General features: G+C 34.9%; 5 protein-coding genes and 1 non-coding gene across 11 annotated transcripts; 3 read left to right on the top strand and 3 right to left on the bottom strand.

Annotated features, from left to right (window-relative positions):
- The first annotated feature begins 688 nt into the window (after nt 1–688).
- LOC105977350 (beta-amyrin 16-alpha-hydroxylase CYP87D16) lies at nt 689–3,280 on the top strand. Its single transcript, XM_013002651.2, has 9 exons — nt 689–927; nt 1,035–1,344; nt 1,765–1,914; nt 2,043–2,291; nt 2,378–2,467; nt 2,577–2,655; nt 2,741–2,847; nt 2,941–3,068; nt 3,187–3,280. Exons 1-9 carry the CDS (start codon nt 689–691, stop codon nt 3,278–3,280), a joined length of 1,446 nt encoding a protein of 481 aa, XP_012858105.2.
- Nucleotides 3,281–3,687: 407 nt separating this feature from the next.
- Nucleotides 3,688–3,760, bottom strand: TRNAR-CCG (transfer RNA arginine (anticodon CCG)). The gene has a single exon. It is a non-coding gene; the product is annotated as a tRNA-Arg (tRNA).
- Nucleotides 3,761–3,800: 40 nt separating this feature from the next.
- On the top strand, nt 3,801–6,107 carry CJD1 (Chloroplast J-like domain 1). Its single transcript, XM_013003374.2, has 10 exons — nt 3,801–3,991; nt 4,087–4,186; nt 4,268–4,372; nt 4,488–4,565; nt 4,801–4,856; nt 5,037–5,094; nt 5,204–5,329; nt 5,401–5,499; nt 5,626–5,697; nt 5,855–6,107. The coding sequence occupies exons 1-10, from the start codon at nt 3,891–3,893 to the stop codon at nt 5,915–5,917; spliced, it is 858 nt and encodes a 285-aa protein (XP_012858828.2). The 5' UTR covers nt 3,801–3,890; the 3' UTR covers nt 5,918–6,107.
- Nucleotides 6,108–7,458: 1,351 nt separating this feature from the next.
- Nucleotides 7,459–10,147, top strand: THA2 (threonine aldolase 2). Its single transcript, XM_088819501.1, has 10 exons — nt 7,459–7,601; nt 7,862–8,311; nt 8,419–8,530; nt 8,773–8,823; nt 8,940–9,011; nt 9,122–9,254; nt 9,405–9,463; nt 9,555–9,655; nt 9,732–9,798; nt 9,912–10,147. Exons 2-10 carry the CDS (start codon nt 7,869–7,871, stop codon nt 9,951–9,953), a joined length of 1,080 nt encoding a protein of 359 aa, XP_088675627.1. The 5' UTR covers nt 7,459–7,601; nt 7,862–7,868; the 3' UTR covers nt 9,954–10,147.
- A 295-nt stretch (nt 10,148–10,442) lies between these two features.
- Nucleotides 10,443–18,523, bottom strand: PKDM7D (Transcription factor jumonji (jmj) family protein / zinc finger (C5HC2 type) family protein). 5 transcript variants are annotated; one of them, XM_013002891.2, is made up of 13 exons: nt 17,924–18,523; nt 17,575–17,639; nt 16,070–16,362; nt 15,904–15,975; nt 15,493–15,570; nt 14,862–15,389; nt 14,530–14,754; nt 13,919–14,080; nt 13,053–13,421; nt 11,710–12,934; nt 11,519–11,622; nt 11,222–11,419; nt 10,443–10,969 (listed from the first exon to the last, which is right to left on the bottom strand). In XM_013002891.2, the coding sequence occupies exons 3-13, from the start codon at nt 16,355–16,357 to the stop codon at nt 10,655–10,657; spliced, it is 3,564 nt and encodes a 1,187-aa protein (XP_012858345.2). In that variant the 5' UTR covers nt 16,358–16,362; nt 17,575–17,639; nt 17,924–18,523; the 3' UTR covers nt 10,443–10,654. The 5 variants fall into 5 exon arrangements, with proteins under 5 accessions (XP_012858345.2, XP_012858347.2, XP_012858346.2 ...); XM_013002893.2 differs by having other exon boundaries at nt 18,245–18,447; XM_013002892.2 differs by having other exon boundaries at nt 18,223–18,422.
- A 1,226-nt stretch (nt 18,524–19,749) lies between these two features.
- Nucleotides 19,750–25,059, bottom strand: LOC105977916 (Protein prenylyltransferase superfamily protein). Of its 2 annotated transcripts, none has more exons than XM_013003313.2 (11): nt 24,842–25,059; nt 24,524–24,732; nt 23,875–24,233; nt 23,191–23,301; nt 22,990–23,080; nt 22,128–22,196; nt 21,728–21,805; nt 21,076–21,162; nt 20,561–20,611; nt 20,204–20,392; nt 19,750–20,103 (listed from the first exon to the last, which is right to left on the bottom strand). In XM_013003313.2, the coding sequence occupies exons 3-11, from the start codon at nt 24,030–24,032 to the stop codon at nt 19,969–19,971; spliced, it is 969 nt and encodes a 322-aa protein (XP_012858767.2). In that variant the 5' UTR covers nt 24,033–24,233; nt 24,524–24,732; nt 24,842–25,059; the 3' UTR covers nt 19,750–19,968. The 2 variants fall into 2 exon arrangements, with proteins under 2 accessions (XP_012858767.2, XP_012858766.2); XM_013003312.2 differs by having other exon boundaries at nt 23,875–24,264; nt 24,842–25,029.
- Between the last annotated feature and the right edge of the window lie 17 nt (nt 25,060–25,076).

The raw sequence follows: 25,076 nt of genomic DNA, 5'->3' as shown, positions 1-25,076 counted from the left end.
ATTATTTGAATTATTTTTTGTTAATTTTGTTCGGAAGTGAAATATCAATTCCAATTATGTCCTAAAAAAGTGGAATCCGAATTTTGGAAATTGGAATAGGAAAAACATGTTCCAAAACCAAAATTCTTTGGATATTTTTCCATTCACCAGCAATATATAAAATACATAATAATATTGATATCATAGATACAATTTCCCGAAGAAATATTAAAGAAAAAAAAAATAATCCGGATTATTTTCGAAAAACTAAAATCGAAATCTCATATGTATTCCAATTTCTATCGAAATGAAAAAAAAAACCTAAACAATCAAAAGTCGGAACGAAAAATATCGTTTCTATAATAAAAATAAAATCGTAACGATATCGACAGAAATCAGAGATTCCGATCCGATTCCTACCCTTAATAACTTATTATAAAGATGATGCAAATGTGACAAATAAGAGAACATTAATCACTTATATACTTTCAAATGTCTTCTTTCCCCAAGCCAAAACATGGTATATATATATATATATATATATATATATATATATATATATATATATATATATATATATATATATATACACACACACAAAAACCACAACTCAAAGAAACCATCACACAAAAGCATTATTGCAATACATATATATATATATATCGATCAGTTTTCTCAAAGTATATAGTATTAATAAATTGCCTGAGATATGGAAACATATATTACCTCGTACACTACACAATCATTGCAATCATCAGTAATTCTCCTTGTCGGAACACTGCTAACAATCTCCATTACACACTGGATTTACAGGTGGAGAAACCCTAAAACCAATGGAGTTCTGCCACCTGGCTCAATGGGCTTCCCTCTCATAGGAGAAACCATTCAGCTAGTAATTCCAAGCGCCTCTTTGGACCTCCCACCTTTCATCAAGAGCAGAATCAAAAGGTAATTAATTAATTAATAATAATTATAATATATATAATATAATATAATTAATTAAAACAATTTCAAGAAAATTGAAATTAATTTTGTATTTTTAATTACCGGTTTAGATACGGGTCGATATTTCGGACAAACATAGCGGGTCGGCCCGTGGTATTCACGGCGGACCCGGAGTTCAACCATTTTCTGCTCCGGCAAGACGGGAAATTAGTGGACACGTGGTCTATGGACACGTTTGCGGAGGTGTTTGACCAGGCGAGTCAATCTTCTAGAAAGTACACGAGGAATTTGACGTTGAATCACTTTGGCGTTGAGGCTCTTAAGGGGAAACTCCTCCCTCAGATCGAAGTTATGGTCCGGAAAACTCTTTCTGCTTGGTCGAGTCTCGATTCTGTCGAAGTTAAAAGCGAATCGGTTACGGTATATATATATATATATATATATATATATATATATATATACTCTCTTCATACCATTTTATATTTTTATTTGTCTTTTTAAGCTAACTCGTACATATTAAGAAAAATATGAATTTGCATGAATTCTATGAAAAAAATATAATAAAATGACCAAAATACCCTCTTCCATTAGTTATTTCGTCACTCTTAAATGTAATAAATATTTTATTGGAATTCTAAAGTGACAAATAATTTAAAATAAAAGATATTCCAAAGCGAGAAAAAAAATTATGGGAATGATGAATTGATGATGATGTATAATTTTCGACCGATTTTAGTATTGATGCATATTTAATAAATTTATTGCATTTAGTACCTCTGGTTGTATCGAATTGCTAGAAAACGTTATTACTAATATTAACATTTTGGCATGAAAAAAAAGATGGCGATTGATTTTGCGGCGAAGCAAATATTCAGCGGCGATCTCGAGAACGCGCCGTTGAAGATGAGCGACATGTTCAGGGATTTGGTCGAAGGACTAATGTCGTTCCCGATAAATCTCCCCGGTACTTCACATCATAAATGTCTGCAGGTAACAATTAAAAAAATAAATAAATTTAATTTCATAATCATACAATAGTCTTATTAATTATGAAATCATGATTGTAAATAATTATAATATGGTAATTATAATCTTTTTTTATATAAATTAAATTCCAGACTCACAAGAAAGTTAGAGAAATGATGAGGGATGTTGTGACAAAGAGGCTGTCTGAAACAGAGAGGAAAAATGGTGATCTTCTTGATCATATAATCGAAGACAAGAAAACGGAGTCGTTTATAAACGAGGATTTCATAGTTCAGTTAATGTTCGGTCTGTTTTTCGTCACGTCCGATTCTATTTCCACTACCTTAGCTCTAGCTTTTAAGTTGTTAGCTGAGCATCCTCTGGTCTTGGAGGAATTAACTGTAAGTTTAATATATATATATATCAATAAAATATATACTACATAATTTATCTTAATTGATAAATCAATTATGTATGCACTGATTAGGCTGAGCATGAGGCAATCTTGAAGAAGAGAGAAAACTCAGACTCGAATCTGACGTGGAACGAATACAAATCGATGACATTTACACTTCAGGTCTCGTAAATTACACAAAGTGATTGTATTTTATTTTTTTATTTATGTATTTTTTTTGTATTTTTTATTTAGAATGAAGCAACAAATTTGTATTGAAAACTATATATAGGTGATTAATGAAGTATTGAGGCTAGGGAATATAGCTCCAGGGTTCTTTCGTCGAGCATTGACGGATATTCCAGTAAACGGTATAATAATAATCGTTTGGAGTTGGATTAGTATTATCTATATATATAAGCTCAATAAATAAAATTGAAATTAAAATCTATGCAGGATACACGATTCCGTCGGGATGGGTGATAATGATTGCTACAGCCGGTCTTCACCTAGACTCGTCTCAATTCGAGGATCCACTTAAATTCAATCCTTGGCGTTGGAAGGTGAAAAAATAGCCGTTTCCGGTTTTCATTATTTTGTTTTGGAAAAAAAAACGTGGTTTTAATGTTCGAAAATGGACTAATTTGGCGGTGCAGGAAATTCAACCGAGCGTTGTGGCGAAGTGTTTCATGCCGTTTGGTTCGGGGATGAAGCAATGTGCAGGTGCAGAGTATAGTAGAGTGCTTTTGGCGACATTTATTCATGTTTTGGTCACAAAGTATAGGTATTCTTTTATTTTATTTTTTTCCTTTTTTTCTGATCAATATTAATATCAATATTAATATTAGTATTTGGGCTGATAAGTGAAAATCAATTTTTTTTTTTGGGTGATTTATTTGCAGATGGGATTTAGTCAAGGGAGGGAAGATTGTTAGGTCACCCATCATCAGATTCCCAGATGGATTTCACTACAAAATCTCAGAGAAAGTGAACTGAATTTATATATATATATATATATATATATATATATATATATATATATATATATATATATTAAAAATAAGTGTTTCTTGGAACAAATAAATGGTCTTTTTCTTTTTATGTTGTTGTTGAATAAGTTTGGTCTGGGAATTGCAGAGATTCCCTGCTATGCATGTCAAATAAATGTAAATGTATGTTGGATTTGTAACTCGAGGTGTTTTTATGTTTCTTGGAAAAAAATAATCAATTCGGGATAATATTACCTAAATTATAATGGGATTAAGATTTTAGATAATACTCATATTCCCTAACTTTTTACAAATTCCAAAATAGTCCATTAGGTGTTCGAGGTGTCCTCGAGCGTTGGATACAAAACGTGTCCGAAAACGGAAAAACGTTATGAAGTAAAAAATATAATTGCTCGTTCACGGTGGGACTCGAACCCACAATCTCCCGCTCCGGAGGCGAGCGCCTTATCCATTAGGCCACGCGAACTTGATGTCTACTTTTGTAATGTATACTTATTTCTAAAAATAATGAACTGTATAGATTACACACCAAAACCCTCTGCAAAAACCTCACCAAATTTCCCCAAAATCGATTCTTTCGTTCTTCGCTCAAATCAATGGCGTTGTCGATAATCCAATGCCCTAAACCCTCAAAGTTTCCGCCCAGCAATTATTTTCTGAAAGCTAATTCACTCCCACTTCACCCCACATTTGTCAGGTGATAATTACTTTTTTTTTTTCAATCGATGAACCTTATCTTCACATTATTCATTTTCCGATTTCTCATAAAATTCGTGTTTTTTATTCGTTCAGGTTTTCCAGATTACAGCCAATCAGCAGCAATCGGGTGGTTTGCGCGGCATTTTCTGCCGCCGGTGGTTCCGGTGCAAACGGCGATGTAAACCCTTACGAGGTAATTTTACAGACTCACTGTTTCTATGTTTTTATTTAGGGGCAATTAATCAAACATAAATAAATATTTATTTATTTGCAGGTTCTTGGTGTAAATCCTCTAGAGGGATTCGACATGGTGAAGGCGGCTTACACGAAAAGGCGCAAGGATGCCGAGAGGAGAGGCGATGAAGCTGCTGCAGCACAAGTACGGAAACAACCCTAGTAACGATCTTCTTCTAGTATATATATGTATGACCTTTATACATCTGTACAAGATATTTTACGTGCTGAAGTTTCGTTTTTGTTGCTCGCATTTTCAGTTGGAAAAGGCATACGACACTATAATGATGTCTCAATTGAAGAAACGGAAGAAGGGCGAAACTTTCGGTCCGTTTCGGGTATGTAGAAAAAAAATCGATTCTTTTTTTGTACAACATTTTTCCTTCGAAAGATCAATAGCTTCGTGATTACTTACTTTACTGGATGACTTTATTTTGTAATGTGGTTAGAAGAACATAGGAATTACTAAAAACGTCAAGCAACTTTCGTCGGTATTTTCAGTATATTATATTTGTTAATGTTCTTTATGAACAGTTGCGACGATGTGTTCATCTTTATTTATACGAATTGCAGGTTTCGAAAGATATAAAATATGCCGATAAGCAGCCAATTGTTCCGTGGGGCCCAAGGTAGAGTTATCTTCGATCCTTAATCTCGACTCTTTCATGATCTGAATTGGCCGGAAATCTAACGTGATTTGCTTACTACGTATCAATTACAGTTATTTCAACCATAACTTCTAAGTTTGAGTCGATAGTTGTATAGTTATTTACATCTCTCTCGTGACACCTATCCGGCACATGGTTCAGGTTTGCCAAATCGGAGGTCAAAGATATTCGAATCAACATGGCAATATCAGCTGTATTTGTAAGTAGAAAATTTACTTTATTTCGTCTTTTTCCAAGTAGGTTTCTTTGAGGAGAATTAGATAGATCGATAGTTATTACTTTATTCATTTTCCCTCCTATTCGTGCAGACGGCTTGGATTCTTATCAAGCGCAGTGCCGAATACAAACCTTTGCAATTCCTGGCGTTTGTTTTCGTTTATCGGATATTTGAGAAGTTAAAGTCGTTCGAATCACCTGCACCTACCACATTTACAGTAAGTTATCGATGGTTCTTTTCGTCAATTTTTTTTTTGTTAAAGGGCAATGTTGGTAATTTTCGCTGCAGGAAGAAGGCGGTGAGGATGAAGGGAGAATGTTGAAAATGGGCAAAAGGCTGCTTCGATCACTTGCATTGGGTTTTGGATGCGTCGCTTTTGCCTCTTTGGTATGCTGACTGTGCATAATTTTTGTTGACTATTTGCATTTTCGCAGTCGAGTTATTACGGAAAAAATGTAAGAAAAAAGAATGTTAGTTTCGTTTAATGACGTCTTTTCTGTTCTTTCGTTGCAGGGGTACACTGCAGTGTTGAACTGTATTGAGTTTGCAGCTGGCTATATACCTATTTTCTTGTACAACAACCAGGTAATATATAACCGTAGTCCACAAACGTAAATATATATACACGTATATATATATATATATATATATATATATATATATATATATATATATATATATATATATATATACATGTTGATAAGTTTTATGTACTCAAATAACGAATAATCGTGTTTTTCAGGAGTTGTTTGTAACTGCATCAACAGCACTAATGCTTTATGTTCTAGCATCGTACTACAAATGAAAATTCTGCACTTGTTGAGGGAGGATTGAAGAATCGATTTATTTTATTTGGAATTAATTCGACAAATAATTCCGTGTTTCGAGATTTGATTTTTGTATATGAGTTCAAATTTTGGGACTTGATTGTGATGTGTTTAACTTGTTAGTGTGCTTGTGACACCGAGTCGAAATCGAGAAATTAAGGAACAAAATAGACGGGGGTCGTGTGCTAAAAAAATGCAATATATGGGCGTTTTTGCCAATTAAATAATATAAGGCAACTTTTTAGCAATTCGATATAATATAGGGGCAATAATTGCAATAAACACTTTTTGTTTTGGTTATCTTGACTACTCAAAGTGTCGTGGCAGCTTCATCATCTTTCTTTTGGGTTGGACTGATTGACTAGATTCACTTTTTTTATTTTTATTTTTTATTTTTATTTTTAAATTACAACGTGTTTATATTAGTTACTTTTCTTATTTACTTATATATACCACGTGTTAATACAATTTTATTGTTCTAAATAGTAAATTCTAATGTACATAACATATAGTAACAAAATAAAATTCAATACAAGATACAACATTAACATATAGTAATAAAAATTTCGAATTTTCTTTTCCACATTTTTTAAGTTCAATAAATAAATAAATAAGTAAAATTGAACCCGTGTGAAATATTTCGTAAAAAACAACCTTACTTACCTTCTTCTCTCTTTCTCTCTCTGCCACGTCAGATTTTATTCGTCTCTCTCTGCCACGTCAGATTTTGTTCATGCAGAGGTTTCAAAACCCAAAACCATCTCTCCTTTCTATAAATGCAGTAAACCACAATTATTTCTCCCCAAGCCATAAAAAGCAAGCACACACACACACACACACACACACACACTCTAAAATCTAGTTTCTCTCTCTAAAAATCTGAACGCTACTGCTCTTCTCTCCTTAACGGCGGCGGAGATAACGAGGCAAACGGAGCAACCGCACTCACCAATTCAACCTAATTGCAGGAATTTTGGCAGAAATCGAGGTCAGAAAATAAACAGAGTGAGTTGACGGAAATCAATTTCGTTAAACCCCCCACTGAATTCCCCCCATGCATGTCATTTATCTGCAGAATTTCGAACATTATTTGTGATTACGAAAGGTGTTTGGTACTTAGGTAGAGCTTTTTTCTCCTGGCCCATTGAATTACGCAGCTAAAGATTCCTACTTTTTAATTTCGGTGGTGGTGGTGGGTGGGGTAAGATTCATTTCTGTTACATCATATGTTTGGATTTTTTTCTGGATGATAAGCGCTACTTTTACTGTGTGCGCTTTAATTGTGTGTTAGAATCGCTTTTTCCATCTTCATAAAAGTGGTAAAGTTCATTGAATGGGGAAAAATAATGCAAAATGTTTTAATTGAGATTCATCCCATAATTACACGTTTAAAAGTTGGTAGATTCTTTCCCTAATTGGGGTTTTTTTTTCTTTTCTCGGAGAGACCACATGTTTAAATACAGGTTTCTTCAGAACAGAATAAACCTCATCTGATGTTCATGTGTTTGTAATATTTCTTATGCTTTTTTTTCATTTTAATTTGAGTTTCTTTTGGTGAATGTTTAATGATTCTTGCATTTTTTTCTCCCTATGAAGTGATTCGATAATCGGTGGAGTCAAAGGCTGAAGAAGAATCTGCTAATTTGCATCTTGTATCAGTCTGTAAGTTTCTTGTTTTGTTTAAAATCGAAGATCTGTAAAATTAAATCGAAAATTCTCGTCTTAATGTTTCGATAAAGTCTGCAGAGAGTTGATAGTAAGGTGTTAGATTATGAATTTGCACGGCTTTTTCTTCAATCGTGACTCATCATCTGGATATATCATGATTTCTTCTCTTGTATACGATATCTTGTTATTATGATACGAATTTACGAAACTTTTGCTAATTTTTTTTTATGATTTTAACTCTTTTGATTAATCAGGCGAAAAATGGTGACGAGGAGAGTTGATCTTCGATCCGACACAGTCACTAAACCAACCGAGGCTATGCGTGCTGCAATGGCTAGTGCTGACGTGGACGATGATGTATTGGGCCACGACCCAACTGCTGCTCGTCTCGAAAAAGAGATGGCCAAAATAATGGGCAAAGAAGCAGCACTGTTTGTACCCTCTGGTACAATGGCTAATCTCATCTGTGTGCTCACTCACTGCCAGATCAGGGGTAGTGAGGTAATTCTCGGCGACTATTCGCACATCCATATTTACGAAAACGGAGGCATTTCGACACTTGGTGGTGTTCATCCAAGAACTGTGAAGAACAACGAAGATGGAACAATGGATATTCAACTCATTGAAGAGGCGATAAGGGATCCGAGCTTTGAGATTTGTTATCCCACTACTAGGCTCATCTGCTTGGAAAATTCACATGCACAGTAAAAAAAAATTCAATTTTACGAAAATTCGATTTGATTATTATTATTTTTTTTTTCTTTTCTTTTTGGTGATTTTGGAAGTGACGAAATGGTTGTTTTTGATGCAGCTCTGGTGGTCGATGTTTGACTGCAGAATACACTGACCAAGTTGGGGAGCTGGCGAAGAAGTATGGGTTGAAGCTTCACATCGATGGTGCTCGTATTTTCAATGCATCTGTGGTGAGTCAAGTTCAATCATAAAAGAAATATGTGACCCTGTAAAATGAGTTCGACCTGTCGTTTTTATTTATTGTAATGGCTCATGCATCTATGTACAAAATATCACTGAGAAAGTAGTGCAAGTGAGATCGATTAGTAAGTACATTTAAATAAGAATTTGGTTGAGGAATAAATTCTGGAATAAGTACATCCAAGTAATTACACACACAATCGAGAAACTATTAATCGAATCTATTTTCCAGGCTCTTGGAGTTCCAGTTCATAGGCTTGTGCAGGCTGCTGATACAGTAACAGTATGTTCGATATTACTTTTACGTATTTCTTAATATGCATTTTTTCTGATACTTTTATTCACATAAAAAATTGTAAAGCAATTTTGTTACAGAAACTAATAATATGTGATGTGCAGGCTTGTCTGTCGAAAGGTCTTGGTGCTCCTGCTGGAACTATTATTGCAGGTCCAAGAGACTTCATTTACAAGGTACACAAAATTAATGGTTATTTTCTCATCGGACTTCAATTTTTTATTTTTTATTTTTATTTTTTCCCTAAATTTACGTAAACCTTCTTTATCTTTGTTCTACGCAAAAGGCGAAGATTCTTAGGAAGACATTAGGTGGTGGTATGAGACAGGTTGGTGTCATATGTGCCGCTGCTTTGGTTGCGCTCGAAGAAAATGTTGCTAAGCTCGATACTGATCATAAAAAAGCCAAGACTTTGGCAGGTAAGTTTTTTTCCCATCATTGTGTTTTATGTGCATTTCCGAAAGAAATATATATATATATATATATATATATATATATATATATATATATATATATATATTATTTGCTCCACGATTTATGTACAAAAATAAATTCTTCATGATTGGCAGAGGGAGTTAATAATATCAAAGGATTGAAAGTTGACCTGGCTTCTGTCGAGACCAATATTGTAAGTGTTGTAAACGTGCGAATTTGATTACTCACTGATTCCACTAATATAACTTGATTGTGAATTCCTAATAAAAAAATAATCGTTATAGGTCTATTTTGATATTCAAGAGAGCTTGGGTATCACAGAAGGTAAACTACTCAAAAATCTTGAAGCGCATGGTATATTTGCAATGTCGGAAGGTCCACTCAAGTACGTAATTTTCTTTTACTTCTGTATATATGTGTATATATCCAAACAATGTCTAATACCGACATTTACAATACAGAATTAGGCTCGTTATTCACCATCAGATCTCAGAAACCGATGTGCAGTACACTGTTTCTTGCATACAGGTAACAATTTTTTAATTCTTTTTTTTTTTTTGGAATATTCCTCTTATTTAGTGATTATGGGACCAGAAATTGGAGTTTCTAATGATTTTGTTCTGGTCTTATTATTATTGCAGAAAATTGTCGGTGGCCTCGTCGGTGAAAATGGTGGCAACTGAGGCTTCGACGATCATGATTTTAAGTTTTAAGTGTGTAATATTCAGTTAAACTAAATTATGTTTAAATAAATAATGTGGTAAACTACATATGGAAACTGCAACTCTACCAATTGGCAACTTCTGCGTAAAAAAAATGTGTTCGTCGTTTTAGCTGTCATTACCAACTAATGGCAACCATTAATTGTACTCGTTCACCGTATTCGTAATTCAACTTATTAGTACATACTCGATACTCTGTGTACTCTACCTAGCTTGATTCGAGATGGATTCTAAACAAGAATTTAAAGAACGAAAATACAAATGTTTCGAAAATCGGCAATGCCACATTTTTTTTTCTAATAATAAACGAGATCATATTTTAACGGAATAAAAAGGCTATTTAAAATAGTCGAAGCGTCTCAGAACAGAGTATTACTACAATTTTGACAGTTGCAGATACACCCAAAATGTTGTTTGCTTCCAGACAAGTACAACAAAATACGAAACATCTGAAAGAATGGGATTTCTGTTATTTCTACAGGAATTAATGTAAGACTCATTATTCAAAACATTGAATCATCCTCTGCTCCTGACCTTAAAATAAAAAAAAAAATTAAAAAAAAATTTGAAAATTTCTTTAGTGAGCAAGATCGTTGTCACGTATAATGGAGCTCGTAATTTACAAAATCTAATTATGAAGTTAAAAGGCTACGCTGGGAAAACTATCTTGGGTGCTTGTGAATCTCGTCACTAAGAAGCTTGGTCAATAAGCTTTGCTCATCGGTGGAGCTCTTGTTATGTAAAACACTGTACAACATGCGGAGCTCCTCGGTATTTGCCTTGTTAAATAAGCCGTTCAGTATTTTCTCAACACCAGGATGGCTTCTACTCGGATTGTGTTCATCATTCATCGGCTCAGATTTCACATTAGATTTACTGCTACTTTCTACATATTGTAATTGCTGAGGGATTTGCATTAGTGGCCTTGTTTTCCAGTAATCTGAACATACTCGATTCTGGTCCAAAGCCTGAATTTTCTGTAGAGAGAGAGAGGTGTTCAGAATCAGATAGAAACAGTTTGAAACTTTAAGGCCTCGTTTGGTTCCCAAGATAAGATTATAATTGTGGGCGGGCCCACGAATCTATTGCACTAACCAAACATCAAGTATGACCTGATTATTTAATTAATCATGGCTAATCTAACCAACCAAACGAGGCCCAGTATTTTATTAAGTTTCTTCTCACTTGAGGACTAGTTAAAAACCAGGTTTTTAGTTTTAAGAGCTTGCCTGTACAATTGCTGGAGAAGAAAAGCCGAACATTTCCATCCCATCCATACTACCTGGAGGCTGCAAAGGAGGGAGATTTGCTCTTCCTAACTTATGTTGCTTTCCAATCTCTTGATTTACTCTTTCCCGAACCATTTCCCAGCATCTAGGAGCCGAGATATGGACAAATACTTCATTAGGACTATGCTCGACCGAGACCTACAAAACCAATAAATTAGATTCAAGATACGTACTTATTTATGCTATATGAAAAACTTGTATGGTACGTAAAACGGTTCACAGTTAAAATTTAAATACCATAAATAGAGGTCCATTACGCCCGGCATCAAGAATTTCAGAGACATAATAGCACATATTAGTTGGATCTATAACGTCTATGTACCTCACTCGACTCCTAAATCCTGCATTGAAAAAAAAAAAACTTAATTCAATTAAATCCAATATTAAAAAAGAAAAAAAAAAAGTCATATGATTTCTACAGCTCGTACCCTTGGGGTAAATAGCCCGACTGTCACACCATAACGCTCCAGCACGCACAGCCCCGAAGTCCAGAGGTTCAACATTGCAATTAATTCTCCTAACTACTTTTGCCATACGAGGTCCCTTCTGACGATAATATCTGTCCAAGACATTCTGAGAGACAGATGGGGCACATGTTACATTCTGTACGTTCTCCATCGATCTCGAATCAACATCCATCTCCCGATTTTTATGACTATCGCCATTATGTGATCTTTCATCACTGTTTGGTTTTGGTTTATGACCACCATCAACGTTTGTCTCTTTCTTCATTGGGACTTGTTCACCAGAATCTGCATGGTCTTCAACTTTTATGTACTCTGGACCAGAACCATGCTTCATTGTTTCAAGCGTTACAGAGGAAGCAGTGACAGTGGTCACAGAGACTGGAATGTTAACACAACTAGCAAGATTAACCATATTTTCGGAGATCTCCTTTTCGACAGACGGTTGTTTAATGGGTACATCTCCCTCGTCATCGCTCAGCAGTATGACATCTTTGTTTCCAGGAAATGATGAACTGACTTGAAAAGGCTTACACGCCGATGAAGATTTATATTTGGAAGGGTTTTCCTTTTTAGATGGTGAAGAATGTTTGGCTGATTCATTTTTCTGGGGAGATGAGTTTGATAACCCCTTCATGTTTTCGAGAGCCAATACCACCACAGGTGGTTTCAATATTTTAGCACCGTTTGGACTGCCGATATACTTTGTCAAATTCAAAATATCTCCATCTGCTGCCCCTTTCTGCTCTTTTGAGGAAACGACACTGGGAAACGCGCTCGTCTCTTTTGGAGCTGGTGAAGATGATAATTTACCTATAACCGGAAGGCTTTGGGTGTGGTCTTTGGAAACATAAGAACTTAAAGCAAGTCCGAGGTCGAGCCTTGCCCATCGATATACTGCACTCAGTTTCCCTTCCAAAGCTTCAACCAAAACGTTCAATTCATTCACATCGTAACGGAAAAGGAAAAACTTGGCACCCCAGGAACATGTACATAATTGTCTTGCATGGTTCAAGCATGCATATTTATCTGGTGAACAATGGTGGCAACCTGCAGCAGAGAGATGCAGATCGAAGAGACATACGCTACATTCCCTCTCACTGTTGGCATCGAAAGTGCTCTCCATCTTCAGTGCTTGTGAGGATTTGCAAAGTAATTCCCTCCGCGCTTGCTCCATCTCCACCCGAGTCTAGCCAAAACATAATATGGAGACTTCTTAATAAGACGATAATCAAAACATGCAATATTTATAGACTAATAGATAATAATTATTTATAAATAAATTAATTAATTAATTTGATAAATACCTTGAATGCTTTGGATAAGACTCCATCCTTTCCACAAACATCTTTCCATCTCAAATTATCTGTAGTAGACTTTCTTAATAAATTATATTCCCAATTTGCTTTCACAGCTTCCCTGGCTGCACCAAGCAACAATTTATCATGTGAAATGGATGTTTTTCGGCCTTGCTCACGATAAAGCTCAATAGCATTCTGTCCATGCGGCAACCAGTCAACAGGAGCAACATTAACTGCTTCAGCGCAATTAAAACCGCAGTTGAATCCAGCATGATATGCTCGAGGGAAAGTCAGAACAAACTCTCCAGGATTCTGAACACAACGATAAACAGGCACTCCCTCGGATCTTAGAATTGAGGGGGAAAGTTGAGTGACCTGCATATTAGTTAAGATATAAATTAGACTTCAAACTTCTGCATCAAACCAATCAACCGTAAAATGGTTTAAAATGGCTAATGTTCCATCTTCCTGCAAACAGTAAACTTTTATTCCAAGAGTTCTACCATCATAACCAACATCAAGAAATGCAAAGAGGAAACGAATATCAAAACTCATTCATGGTTGTATGCTGTTAACTTTTGTTACTGTGTACAGGTTCATTTCATGCTTTCCTGAAATGAGAAAAGTGCTTATCACTAATAAGTAGGTTCCTGATCACAGCTGTGTTATATTAAACCATGCCAGCACTAATGGACGCAATATAAAAAATCGACATATTCACCACCCTGCATCTATTAAAATTTAAATCATGCCGATCACTAATTGTCGCAGTATGTCTTTGAAGCAAACTAACTCTGGCAAAAGGTTGCCTAGATTATACTGTATTCCTTAATTCTCAACCCTGAAAGTCATAACACGATAATAGTGTTTACCAGATTATGAAGCAAGTCTGGCTGTTCTTCAAAGAGGTCGGGAAGATGTTTCCTCATAGCAGCCTCCAGTTTCAAGGCATCAGATCCTGGAACACCATACCACATTTTTGGAGCTCCCCAATGCATGTAATTTAACGAGTATAAGTGGTGATCCTCAACATGCTGATACAAATACAAATAAATATATGAGCAATGGATATGGAAAATGTCAGAAACACCAGCTCATACTGTAGCACAGCAAGGAAATGGGAAAAAATAATTATATAAAAAAGATATACGTTAAAAAAATTAATAATTTCAAGTACAACTGGCTTGACAACTTGTTATTGGTCATGGAAAATTAAAGGAATCATTTGTGCTAAAGTTTAATCCCAATTTAGATATTCGTAGGTGAGAGTAGTCACTGAGGAAGAACCAAACCAAAAATATCCAGTGAAAATACAGTAAAAGCAAACGAAGAGCACAAATATTATAATGCATACTTTTTTTATGCAAAAAAATCATCTTTTATTCAGAAGTAGAATGCACCCAGATCTTAGAATTATTAATTTTGGTACTATTTTTAGACAGGCACTGCCTAGGACCATATATAACGAGAATGATATCCTTACCCAGCAAAATGAGGAAAAGCACATTCCTATATACAGCCAAGGAACTAGAACACCAGATATATCACTGCTTTCAAATGAGAGAACAGAACCAGGGAGACGAGGAAAGTTATTTAAGTTCCATCCCGAGTTAATGTACTTCATATCAGAAGCTGAACGAGCTTGCTGAGTATCTCTAGGAAAGCCACTCCCAAAAACTCCGGTTTCCAAATCAGCCCCATAAAGGACCTGGAAAGTAAGACGTGCAACTAAAAATTAGAACCACAGATAAAGTGTCACATGACATTACAGTTTAAACAAGTACAATGGACAAGGGGTTAATGTTTTTGCCTTACCTCAATTTCTTCTGTTGGTTTCTCCACCATTCGCCAATATTCTCCCTCAATATTCTCTACTGAAGGCTGCCACTGCTCCTCGAGCATTGCTCTATTACCTCCTGATTCTGAAATATTATTATTTTTACAGAAATACTGGGCCTTGAACTCATCAGCATATTTCTGAAATGAATCCAGAGTAAACTCTGGACCAGCCTCAAAGCCAAATCTCTCAGCCTCGTACAGTCCAGCTTCACCTGGAATTATGCTTTCCTCATTAGTATTTTCAATATCAACTCCATTTTTCATGCATCTTCTCTTTTTCCTCCTCTTGTATGGATTGGCTTGCAAGATCTTTCTCATTGACCTCCGATTTTGAAGTCTGTCAATCCGCTGGATACGAGTGGTGAACTTCGAGCTCTCCCATATATTCCTTTCCTTTAAAGGGCAAGGAGGTTTCCATGAAGGAGGTGGTACTATGCGGCAAATCCCGTACATTTCCGCTTTTGCCCGTATACTTGAAATGTATTTTAAAGTGTCCTCAAACTCCTAGTAGTAAGAAATATCCATGAAACTAACATTAATATAATTGCTTTAAAAGAAATAAATTCAAATTGAGCTCCAACAGAAACATCAAATCAACAATAAATACCTCTTCAGTAGGATAAAATACAGGAACTTCTTTGAGATCAGGCCTTCGAGCTTCTTCTATACGCCATTTTGCATTTACCTGTTACATATTCCAAGCATATTTTAAAGGTTTAGCACATAAAACTACCAACAGTATCCAACTGCCCAGCCACTATAGAACTTGAACAATCACCATCTAGTGATCAACCTATTAACCCTCAGTTTAAAAAGTTGGTTTTTACATACGAACATTCTTAATCTTAAGCTATCTAGTGATGGTATATACAAGCTTAGTGATATTTAAGATATGAGAATAATACATCGGACCATATGTTCGCACAGTTGTGTGTAAAAGTACATGCATCTCAGATAATTTTCTTCTCTTTGTTTTTTTGGGGTACTTGAAAAGTCTGACTAGTTTTGGACGACTTGCCTTCTGACAATTGCTACAAGCTTCGCACCCACGAATAACACCTTTCGGGAGTTGGTGTCTCAAAAACATATGCTGCAAGTGTAGAAAATATAAGAAAATAATTACTTAAAATATACTTTCATGGAAAGAGAAAATGCACACGTAAATTGAACTATAGTTGATCAACCTGTTCAGACTCGTTTTCATCGCAAGAACTATTATCGACCTGGTTATACTTTACCCCAGGCCTACGCCTGAGGGTCTTCATGGTTTGTGAGTCATTATTACAGTCAAACTCGGTTTCTAACTTGACTGTTTGTGATTCAACAACCCTAGCAGAGCTTGAGTAACTGCCAACTTGATTATCCTCTGCTCTCTTCACAGTGAAGGGCACAAATGACTCGAAACCTGGAGGAATTGAGGGAATTTCCATGCTATCCTCTTTCATACAAGGTCCAACAAGTTCTGTGCCCATTACCACTGCAAAACACCAAATGAAGTAAAAATAAATAGGTGAAAGAAATACTTTATCCCAAAAGCATGCGAATAAAATGACTTGATGCTACTAAATACAAGGAGCAAAAGAAATTACTAAAAGCAAATCATCTGACTGAAAAAATATATGAGGCTGCAGAACCCTAATCGCAACAAAATCAACTGTACTCAATGTCCAAAGCTGAGTTGATTAATAAAGTTTCAATAGAACTTATTCAAAATCGTGCTGGGTCTTCAATCGTTGCATAAAAGTTTGACTGCATCTTCAATTGTTGCTTTAAATAGTTTAGACATGTAACACAATTTCATAACCCAAAGAAAGTTAAACACCAATATGTCTTGTATGATTCAAAACTATGAAGGTAAGGCTGTGAACGTGTATGGACATTGGAATAGCGACGAAGGGAAAAATATATAAGCAGAAAGAAACAGAACTGAACAAAAAACAGATTCAGAGGAATCGGTATTTCATCCTCGACAAGCAACCTAAACATGAAAATAGTTGGTCGCATAACACATTGTTTGCCACACCCAAATGCTCAAATCAAAGACCACATAAATATTTCCTCTCAACTACGAAACATGATTAACCCATCCCCAAATCATACTCCAACACAAGCAACACACCAATTTTCCATTTTATTCACCTGGTCAGCAATTCTGCAGAAGAATAGAATGGATTGTTCCCTAATGAAGAATAAGTGCTAAATTAAACTCTCACTTGCTTAAGCAGAGGATTCTCCACTATTACATGTTGATTCCTTTTTTTTTTTATCAAAATCAGTCCAATCTGAACTCATAACTAACACACACTCAGAAATCAACCCAGAAAGTTAAAGTTACAATACATGTTGTTTTTAGCCGTATCTGGTATAAATATATACAAACCAATTGCTCATTCTCTCCCTCAGTCTACAATTAATTTAGTTTATTTCAGCTGGACAAATATCTTGCTACTCTATACTAGGCTTTCATATGTTCGTAAAATAATACGCCGTAAATATCATATCGTGTACTAATTGAGTAATCTAAAATAATTTTATTTATTTCTCATAATTCAAACCAAAAAAAAATGGCCCTAAGCTTCTGTGATTAGACTCAACATTTGCTGATGACTGAGAAAATAGTACAGATCACAAAAGACAATTTAGATCTAAAAATAAAAAATAAAAATAAAATAAATAAATAAAAACTTACATATTCTGAGTCAAGGACAAAATCCCCCTTTTGATCTATTGCTGCTGCTCAGACTGCCAAAATTCCTGCTCACAATTTTCCAGAAATGAAAAGGCGATTCAGAAACAACTTAAATGAAACAGATCGTAGTTAACATAAACATGCAATTAAATCAAAATATATTAAAAAAAAAAGGGGTGAATAACAACATCTTCCAGCAGATCTAACCCTAACCCTAATTTTCCACCATCAATTGACTTTTTAGCCACAGAAGATAGCAGCCAGTTGAAAAGTTCCAAAAAACAAAAAAAAATCACACATAATTATTTATAAAATTCTGAAAAACACAAATCCAGATTGAGATATAAACCTTATTATTGTTACTGTTGTTAATGATCATTGTCCAGATTTAATCCGTCTGGGCCTCGTTCGAATTCTAATCAAAGTGTGTGGATAAGGAGAAACTTCCAATATCTTGATAGATAAAAAAAAAAAAGGAAATAATAATCGATCTATCCAAATATTACAACAGCAAAAAAATTCATCAGAAAGAAGAAAAAATAGAAACCCTAATTTCTAAAAACCATGGGAACCCATTTGAATTTTTTTAATTTATTTTTTTGGGTACGTAGAAAAAAGAAATGAATGCAAAATACATACAATACATACATTATACGAAGATAGTACTCACTGTACAGTAACAGCAGGCTTGCTTTGTTATCTAAGCAATGTGCCCACGACCAATTTTTCTCTTATTTGTTTTTACTATTTTTTGCACGTTTGTAATATGTTTTTTTATATCACAGTTAGCAGAAAATTAAAGATAATATATGGCAATTGTTTTATTTTTGAGAAATTTAGAATATAGTAGATAGGAATTACGTTGTGGTGGTTAGTTAATTAATAAAGGAGGAGTTATTTTGCTTTTTGAGAGAGGCGTGACGCGTAGTGTAAGGACTTTATGTATTTTTTTGTCCTTTGAACTTTTTTATTCTATTTGTACAATACAATAATTATTATCGGCAAGGCTTTTATTTCTCATTTATTATGAATTTAATTTAATCTTTATATTAAGGTGGTGTTTGTAAAAGCTCAAAATAAGTTGTTTTAAGCTATTTTTTTATAAAAACACCCGTATTTTTTTATTTAAGTTCATTTTCGGAATATTTGCAATCAATCAACTTTTTAAATTCACTATTTGATACACAGATAACTAACTGTCACTAACTTTTGTTTTTGTAAATGCCATAGGTCGAAAAAAGATACCTACGACTGCACTAACAGAGTCTGAATTTTATGTTCTTGGAGGCCGAATGTATTAAAACTATTATGAGAGAGGGCCGATTATGCTAATTATACATGAATTTTAAACTTTTACATAAAAAGAAAATATAGAATCGAGATTGTTAGCCCCCTTTGGTCATATACCGGCTTCACCACTGCTAGCGAGTTGTTAAAATGTAAGGCCCACATCAATCTTAAGATAATCCATACTACCTTTTTTTTTCTCTTTTTTATTTATTAAGGGGGGGGGCGGCGAGGTGTGGGTTGAGATATTTAATGATGCACCGCTGCTAGCGGAGACTCAAATATCTAGTTAGGTCTTGTCTATGATTAGGAAATTTATTTATAATAATTAATTAAATAGAACTATATTTTATTTTGTTTTAGGTTAGTCTAATATTTTCAAGCCGTCCTCGTTTGAGTAAATGGTGTTTCTCTCATTTTTTCTGTAGATGTTAAGTTGCCTGTCAATTGTACAATTTTGTTTTGGAGTATAATTTATTATTAAATAAATTAGTTAGTACTTTGATCAATTAATATTGACAAATGAATTTGAGAATAAAAGAAACTAACAGTATTAAAATCAGTAGCTGATTAAAGAATACTGACAACAACAACAACAAAAAAAAGAGTATCTAGTATCTAAAGTCAGTATCTAACTAAAGAGTTCAAATATAAAATAAAATAAATAAATAAATGGAAAACCTAATATTGGGATATGGGAATATGGATAGATCCACTTTACACCCAGTAGGAATCTTGGTGGGCCTGTTGGATAGTTTCCGGGTCTTTATTTTCATATTACATTGCAAATTGTAAACTCATGCCTCGTTTAGTTGCCGAGATAAAATTAATTTGCGGGTCGATTCGACATGTTATTTGAGATACCAAACATCAAATATAGTCCGATTATTTAGTTAATAATGGCTAATCTTCCCAACCAAACGAGACCTTAATCGATTTTTTGCATGACTGTTGAATATATCATTACATCAGGAAATCAACAAACAACTGTTCAACACATACTCCCCACTATGACCATATAATCAAATTTGCAATGTAATGGTTTTTATTTCTCAGCTCGGAAGGTATAAAAGGTGTACCAGGCTCATGTAAGAAGCTCCTTCTAACTCACCTGTCGCATAATCCAAATATCGAAGTCGTAGAATCCCAAAGGCAGCTTTTTCCAACATTACAAACCAATAGTTTGAGCGCCTCGTAGTGTGAACTTTTTCGAAGCTCAACGCCAAAAGACATGGGCATTTGCTAAAGAAACGTATATATAGAAAAATAAGGAAAACTAATTAAATGATCGAAGAAAATTAGTTTTAACGGCAAGAACTGTGACGAAATTAAATTTAATTACCTTTGCAAGCCACATGATGTAGGTAGCGGAATAGGTTGCTTGTGCTTGATAGTCCCCGTAATCGTTATCAGGTATGATTGTCGATGATTGGGATAGCGTTATTTCATCTTTAATAAAGCCACATTGATCATCAATTGCTAAATGTTTCATCCATACAAGTGAGAGGAAGCGACGGTGAAGCCATAAAGCCTTGATAAAAACATGTTAAATGGTCAAAATCATACACTCTATATTGACCAGTGCCATTAATTACGATTTATTTTATTTTTTTATATTTTTTTATATAAACTATATTAATCCAAGATTCTGAATTCTCGTATTTTGTGAAGTAACATGCATCAGAAAGTGAGGGCATACCTCTCTTCCGACATAACGTTTTATTAACATCCCAACCCAGTCTAGCTCCTCCTGCCACATCAATTGCCCCATATTAGAGAAAATCAGGTTTAAGATATTACAGAATGGAAGATAAATAACCTTTAAATATAGGTTGCAGAGCTTCTATTGAGTAACATATAGAACCAAATTTCACTTCAATTATTTTCTTGATATTGAAAATACCGTACATTATTAAATTTCACATTTATCGATCAACATAACAAATTGTTGATAAGATTAGCAAGAAATCGTTCAAAATATAAAGCTTATGCATCTCTTTTTGAAAAACTTGCACCTACCAGATAGGCATATGAAGAAACCAACTTCTCACATTTTTAGCCAGATCAGTATTGTGGGAAAAAAAATCCTCACCAAAAAACAAACGAACAATTTCTGAATTGAATACAGTACGAATAATTTCATGGAAACAAATTCTGATTGCAGATGGCCTCACTTTATAAATAAATAAAAAATAAAGAAATGAAAGACCAAACCTTCCACTTCTGATGAAATTCTGCACCTGAGAAACCATCTGAATCATTGTTATGCCGTAAATTCTCTATCATCCGGAGTAGTAAGCGCTAACATTATACATGACATTAAATTATATTACTGTAAGAATGCAGAAAATATTACCAAAGGATAAGCAATTCTTCTATTTTACTCTTTTTCCATTGGCAGTTGATAAGATACAAAAAGAAGCCATGTGGAAGACTCATTGCCATCATTTCGCCATATATATTTCAATTATTATACCGTGGGAGCGTGTTTTATGTTTGGTTAGGGTGATTATGTGGGATATTGGTAAAATATTCCCCAATGCGACGATTGGTTGCATTTTTAGGGGTATTTATAGTGACTGTACAGTATAAGAGCCTAGTCACGTGACTTATTTAGTTTCTGAAAGGGCCAACAAAAATCCGCCTAACTACATATATCAGTTGAATTACATTCTTGTGCTTCATTCTTTTAATCTACTTTTCAATATCTTTTCCTTTTTGGAGCACTACAGCAATAAAAACATCAGCAGCCACAATATCCTAAAACTAACAAAAAATATTAAAGGTAATCATAATCCTGCCTCTTTTGATTACAAAGTCTGTTAAGAATGGTAAATATGTCAACTACACCGAGTTTGAAACTTACAGATCGGTAATGGAAACAAGAGTTATCAGCAACATGAAGCCCAGCCCAGTCTCGAGAACTTTGCAACTCAAGTAGCACCTGATGAAACACTAAAATTCACTCACCAAAACGAAGTATGCAGTTGTGGAAGCCATTACCCAAAAACATGCATAATGTATACTGCATGTAGAACATAGGGGAAACTAAACCTAAACTGGGACAACAAAGGAATGTGAAAGGAATTAAAATGAACAATTATCTTAAGACAAAGGTGGGAAAGGAAGGAAAATTATGGCTAGCCAATATAATAAGCAGCATTGCAGTTTGTGTAATCAATGGCTATTCCTCCAGCATATAGGAAATGCAGTTGGATTAAAAGCCAAAAAAAAAACAGATATACATGCTCTAACTTTAATCTGACCTGTGAATCTGACATGTACGAAACTAACCAGCAGCGGTGACTCCAAGCACGGTAATTCATTTTAGAGTTCTGCAACAAAATGAAAAGAATATATACTGGTACTCAGTTTCAAAAATTTGAGTCCATGCATGATCATCTAGGTCAAAGTATCCATTACTTATGGATCAGATTATGAAATTTTGACTGAAAATCCAATGACACATCTATTTAACCAATATTTTTCTAATTTTACGGGGGAAACCCTTCTTTTGATTTTAGACTTCCAAAGAAATTCTACTACACTGGATAGAAGAACAGCTTGTCAAATATAGTTGTTAGAAGGATGGGGATTTTGATGAAGGTTGAATAATATCACTTCTCCTTATTATTATTGCAAAGAGATGATTGCGTCAAGGAAGAGAAATTATAATCTTGTGTTAAAAGGTGAAGTTGTCCCTAAAAGTAGCAAATTGACCTACCAATCCCTAGCTGCGTGGTGGAATCGGCAGTCTGAAAATACCAAAATTTCGGGATCCAAGTGATAATACCAAAGACGTTGAACATCTTGACATTGTTTCTCACCTGGGCAACATATTCAAATTAACAGACTCAGCAGTCTAATAGCTAGCGAAGCTAATCTACAACAAACTGCATATACACAGGTCAAACTACAACTAGATCAAATTGTAGCTGTAAGCCTATGACTTGCAAATTTTCTTTTCCTAAAAAATTGAAGTATCTTCTTACACGATGGAAACTCGAATGTTAAATAAAATAGAATGAATGGTTACAAATAAGTCTCAACGCAGTAGACAACCAAGTATAAATTGTAATGATGATTAAAAAAAATGTATATGCGAGACATCATGGACCAGAATAAAACCTCTGCTAGGGTTTTCACTAACTCGGATTCTCTTTCCACTATCTCTTGCATATTTGCACTTTTTCCAGCTATCATCTTGATTACCCATCTCCTATTCCATGTGAACATCATTAAGAAGGAGGCTCCACAAACAATGTAAACTACATAAATACTCATATCTATGGTGCAGAGACTAACTGGGGGCGTGATAACAAATACTACCTGTGGCTCCAGGCACGTTCACTTTTTGGTGAATAGGATAAAACTAAAGCTGATAAAAGCAGTTCATCCGTAAACATTGGTGAGAGCAGCTTCCTTGACACAATTAACTTCCTACAAGAGGAAATCGTACAAGATGAGTCTACACCATTATCAAGTTGTAGTCTACTGATAAGATGTCCTATAAAACAAAGATAATATTAAAAATCAACTCTGTTCTTAAGCAGCAGACCACCGACTCAGGAGTATAAATTGGAAAGGTATATGCAGAATGAGCTCTTGTCTTGAGTTCAGAAATTTGTGAAACTGCATATCAGCTCAGAATAGGTTTTTTAAATACCAAAGGTAATTCCGTACACCGATAATAGAATAAACTGAGACAGAACTTTCAAATGGCCATAGACACGTTGGACACTTCTCTGAAGAAAATAATTCAAGTCTTGATACTACAAATCAATATACACCAAAAACTGTCTGAACACTTATTAATCACTTCCAAAGACCAAACTTGGCCTTCGACCTAGTTGCTAGTGATCCTAATGGGCAGATTAAAAAATGCCAGAACAAATACCATCACTACCACAGTTACTGGGAGAACTTATCCCATCTTTTAAACGATATATACATACTTCATTCTGAGAAAACAAGCACATGTAAACGTAGGCTAAAACTGAAGAGGAGTGCTACCTGGCATTCCATGCGGTGCCAAAATCGCAGCTCAGTAGAAGAAGTGCCTTGCTATGTCTCATAACTTCCTTTTCCATTGTATCCAGTAAAGATGGCAAACACGTTAACGCACTGTTCTCTAGCGATTCATCCTTCTTTAGTTGAGAATCTCTCAACATTCTGTATCCTTTATAAGCATCTAAGAATGCATCTTTAGCCGCTCTATACAACGGAAGTAGGACAATGGTAGAGATACCCAGCTTATGTTTGCTATGCCAAAAGAAAGTATGAGAACTACTGTCTCTTACTGGTTTTCGAGTAATTTCATCTGTCAGATGAGTTCCAGATCCACTATGGTCCTCTTCGTTGAACGCAGCAAACTGCATTGGATGAATAAACCCCACTTCATCACTGTGTTTACAACATATAAGCAGAAGAAATTACTCACACTAAAGGTAAAAAAATAAACCGCGTCTACCAATTCTACTAATCAAGTGACGTAAGTAAAGCGCATACAGATATCATCTCGATTAACGACTGTGAACATTAAAACTAAATCCATTCGGTAAACACACCAATTTCAAAATGTCTAATAAAATATCATCAACTAACTGGTTTAGGCATTAATACAAAATACCAAAAAAAAAGATTGATATCGGTAATTATTTACATGTGAAGGTCGGAATCCAAGATATCTTCCAGGTGGCAGAGAAGATTTGACGGATCGATAGTAGCTTCATTCATTGCAGAGGCGTATGCTTTCAGCCACAAGGCCCACAAACAACCCTAGTTTTCAAAAAGAAAGCTGGCATGTATAATAACTTTACTCATGGCTGCAGTATCATACTCTCCACAATTCCTCGTCCAATTACGGCGTATCTGCAAAAATAAAGGATCATGATTCAATCGTCTTCTCCCTGAGGTGTAACCTAATTGAACCCTAACTGAATTCGATAAAATTTGAGAGCTCGATATAATCGCCACTTACCAATTAAGTGGGAAAGCAGCGTGGTGGTGAACTGCATCTGCAGAAAGCATGTGGTGAATTGCTGGTTGCGCGTGTCGAATTCGGCGGAGGTGCGCGGCGAGAGGAGACGGTGGCGCAACTAATGATGTTTGACATTGAACGGTAATACGAAATATGATTATGGTTAATTAGTGTTTACTTTTCCTATTACTTTTTAGACATTCTTCAAAAAATGACCTAAATACCCCCATAATTT

The sequence above is a fragment of the Erythranthe guttata genome, chromosome 6, assembly GCF_056151865.1.
Source record: "Erythranthe guttata isolate IM_541 chromosome 6, IM_541, whole genome shotgun sequence".
Lineage (NCBI taxonomy): Eukaryota > Viridiplantae > Streptophyta > Magnoliopsida > Lamiales > Phrymaceae > Erythranthe > Erythranthe guttata.
This window is presented reverse-complemented; position numbering and strand designations above follow the sequence as displayed.

Excerpts from the sequence above, each read along its gene's own strand:
- THA2 (XM_088819501.1), top strand. The coding sequence starts at position 7,869 with ATGGTGACGAGGAGAGTTGATCTTCGATCCGACACAGTCACTAAACCA. Across the intron at positions 8,531-8,772 it reads GTATTTTCAATGCATCTGTG|GCTCTTGGAGTTCCAGTTCA; the intron begins GTGAGTCAAGTT and ends TCTATTTTCCAG. Across the intron at positions 9,656-9,731 it reads ATGTCGGAAGGTCCACTCAA|AATTAGGCTCGTTATTCACC; the intron begins GTACGTAATTTT and ends TTTACAATACAG.
- CJD1 (XM_013003374.2), top strand. The coding sequence starts at position 3,891 with ATGGCGTTGTCGATAATCCAATGCCCTAAACCCTCAAAGTTTCCGCCC. Across the intron at positions 4,566-4,800 it reads AAACTTTCGGTCCGTTTCGG|GTTTCGAAAGATATAAAATA; the intron begins GTATGTAGAAAA and ends TACGAATTGCAG. Across the intron at positions 5,500-5,625 it reads GCGTCGCTTTTGCCTCTTTG|GGGTACACTGCAGTGTTGAA; the intron begins GTATGCTGACTG and ends CTTTCGTTGCAG.
- LOC105977350 (XM_013002651.2), top strand. The coding sequence starts at position 689 with ATGGAAACATATATTACCTCGTACACTACACAATCATTGCAATCATCA. Across the intron at positions 1,345-1,764 it reads TTAAAAGCGAATCGGTTACG|ATGGCGATTGATTTTGCGGC; the intron begins GTATATATATAT and ends ATGAAAAAAAAG. Across the intron at positions 2,656-2,740 it reads GACGGATATTCCAGTAAACG|GATACACGATTCCGTCGGGA; the intron begins GTATAATAATAA and ends AAATCTATGCAG.
- PKDM7D (XM_013002891.2), bottom strand. The coding sequence starts at position 16,357 with ATGGGCACAGAACTTGTTGGACCTTGTATGAAAGAGGATAGCATGGAA. Across the intron at positions 14,755-14,861 it reads AACCAACAGAAGAAATTGAG|GTCCTTTATGGGGCTGATTT; the intron begins GTAAGGCAAAAA and ends CTTACTTTCCAG. Across the intron at positions 11,420-11,518 it reads GTAATGGACCTCTATTTATG|GTCTCGGTCGAGCATAGTCC; the intron begins GTATTTAAATTT and ends TTGGTTTTGTAG.
- LOC105977916 (XM_013003312.2), bottom strand. The coding sequence starts at position 24,597 with ATGAATGAAGCTACTATCGATCCGTCAAATCTTCTCTGCCACCTGGAA. Across the intron at positions 23,081-23,190 it reads GAACGTGCCTGGAGCCACAG|GAGATGGGTAATCAAGATGA; the intron begins GTAGTATTTGTT and ends CACATGGAATAG. Across the intron at positions 21,163-21,727 it reads CTTGTTTCCATTACCGATCT|CGCTTACTACTCCGGATGAT; the intron begins GTAAGTTTCAAA and ends GTATAATGTTAG.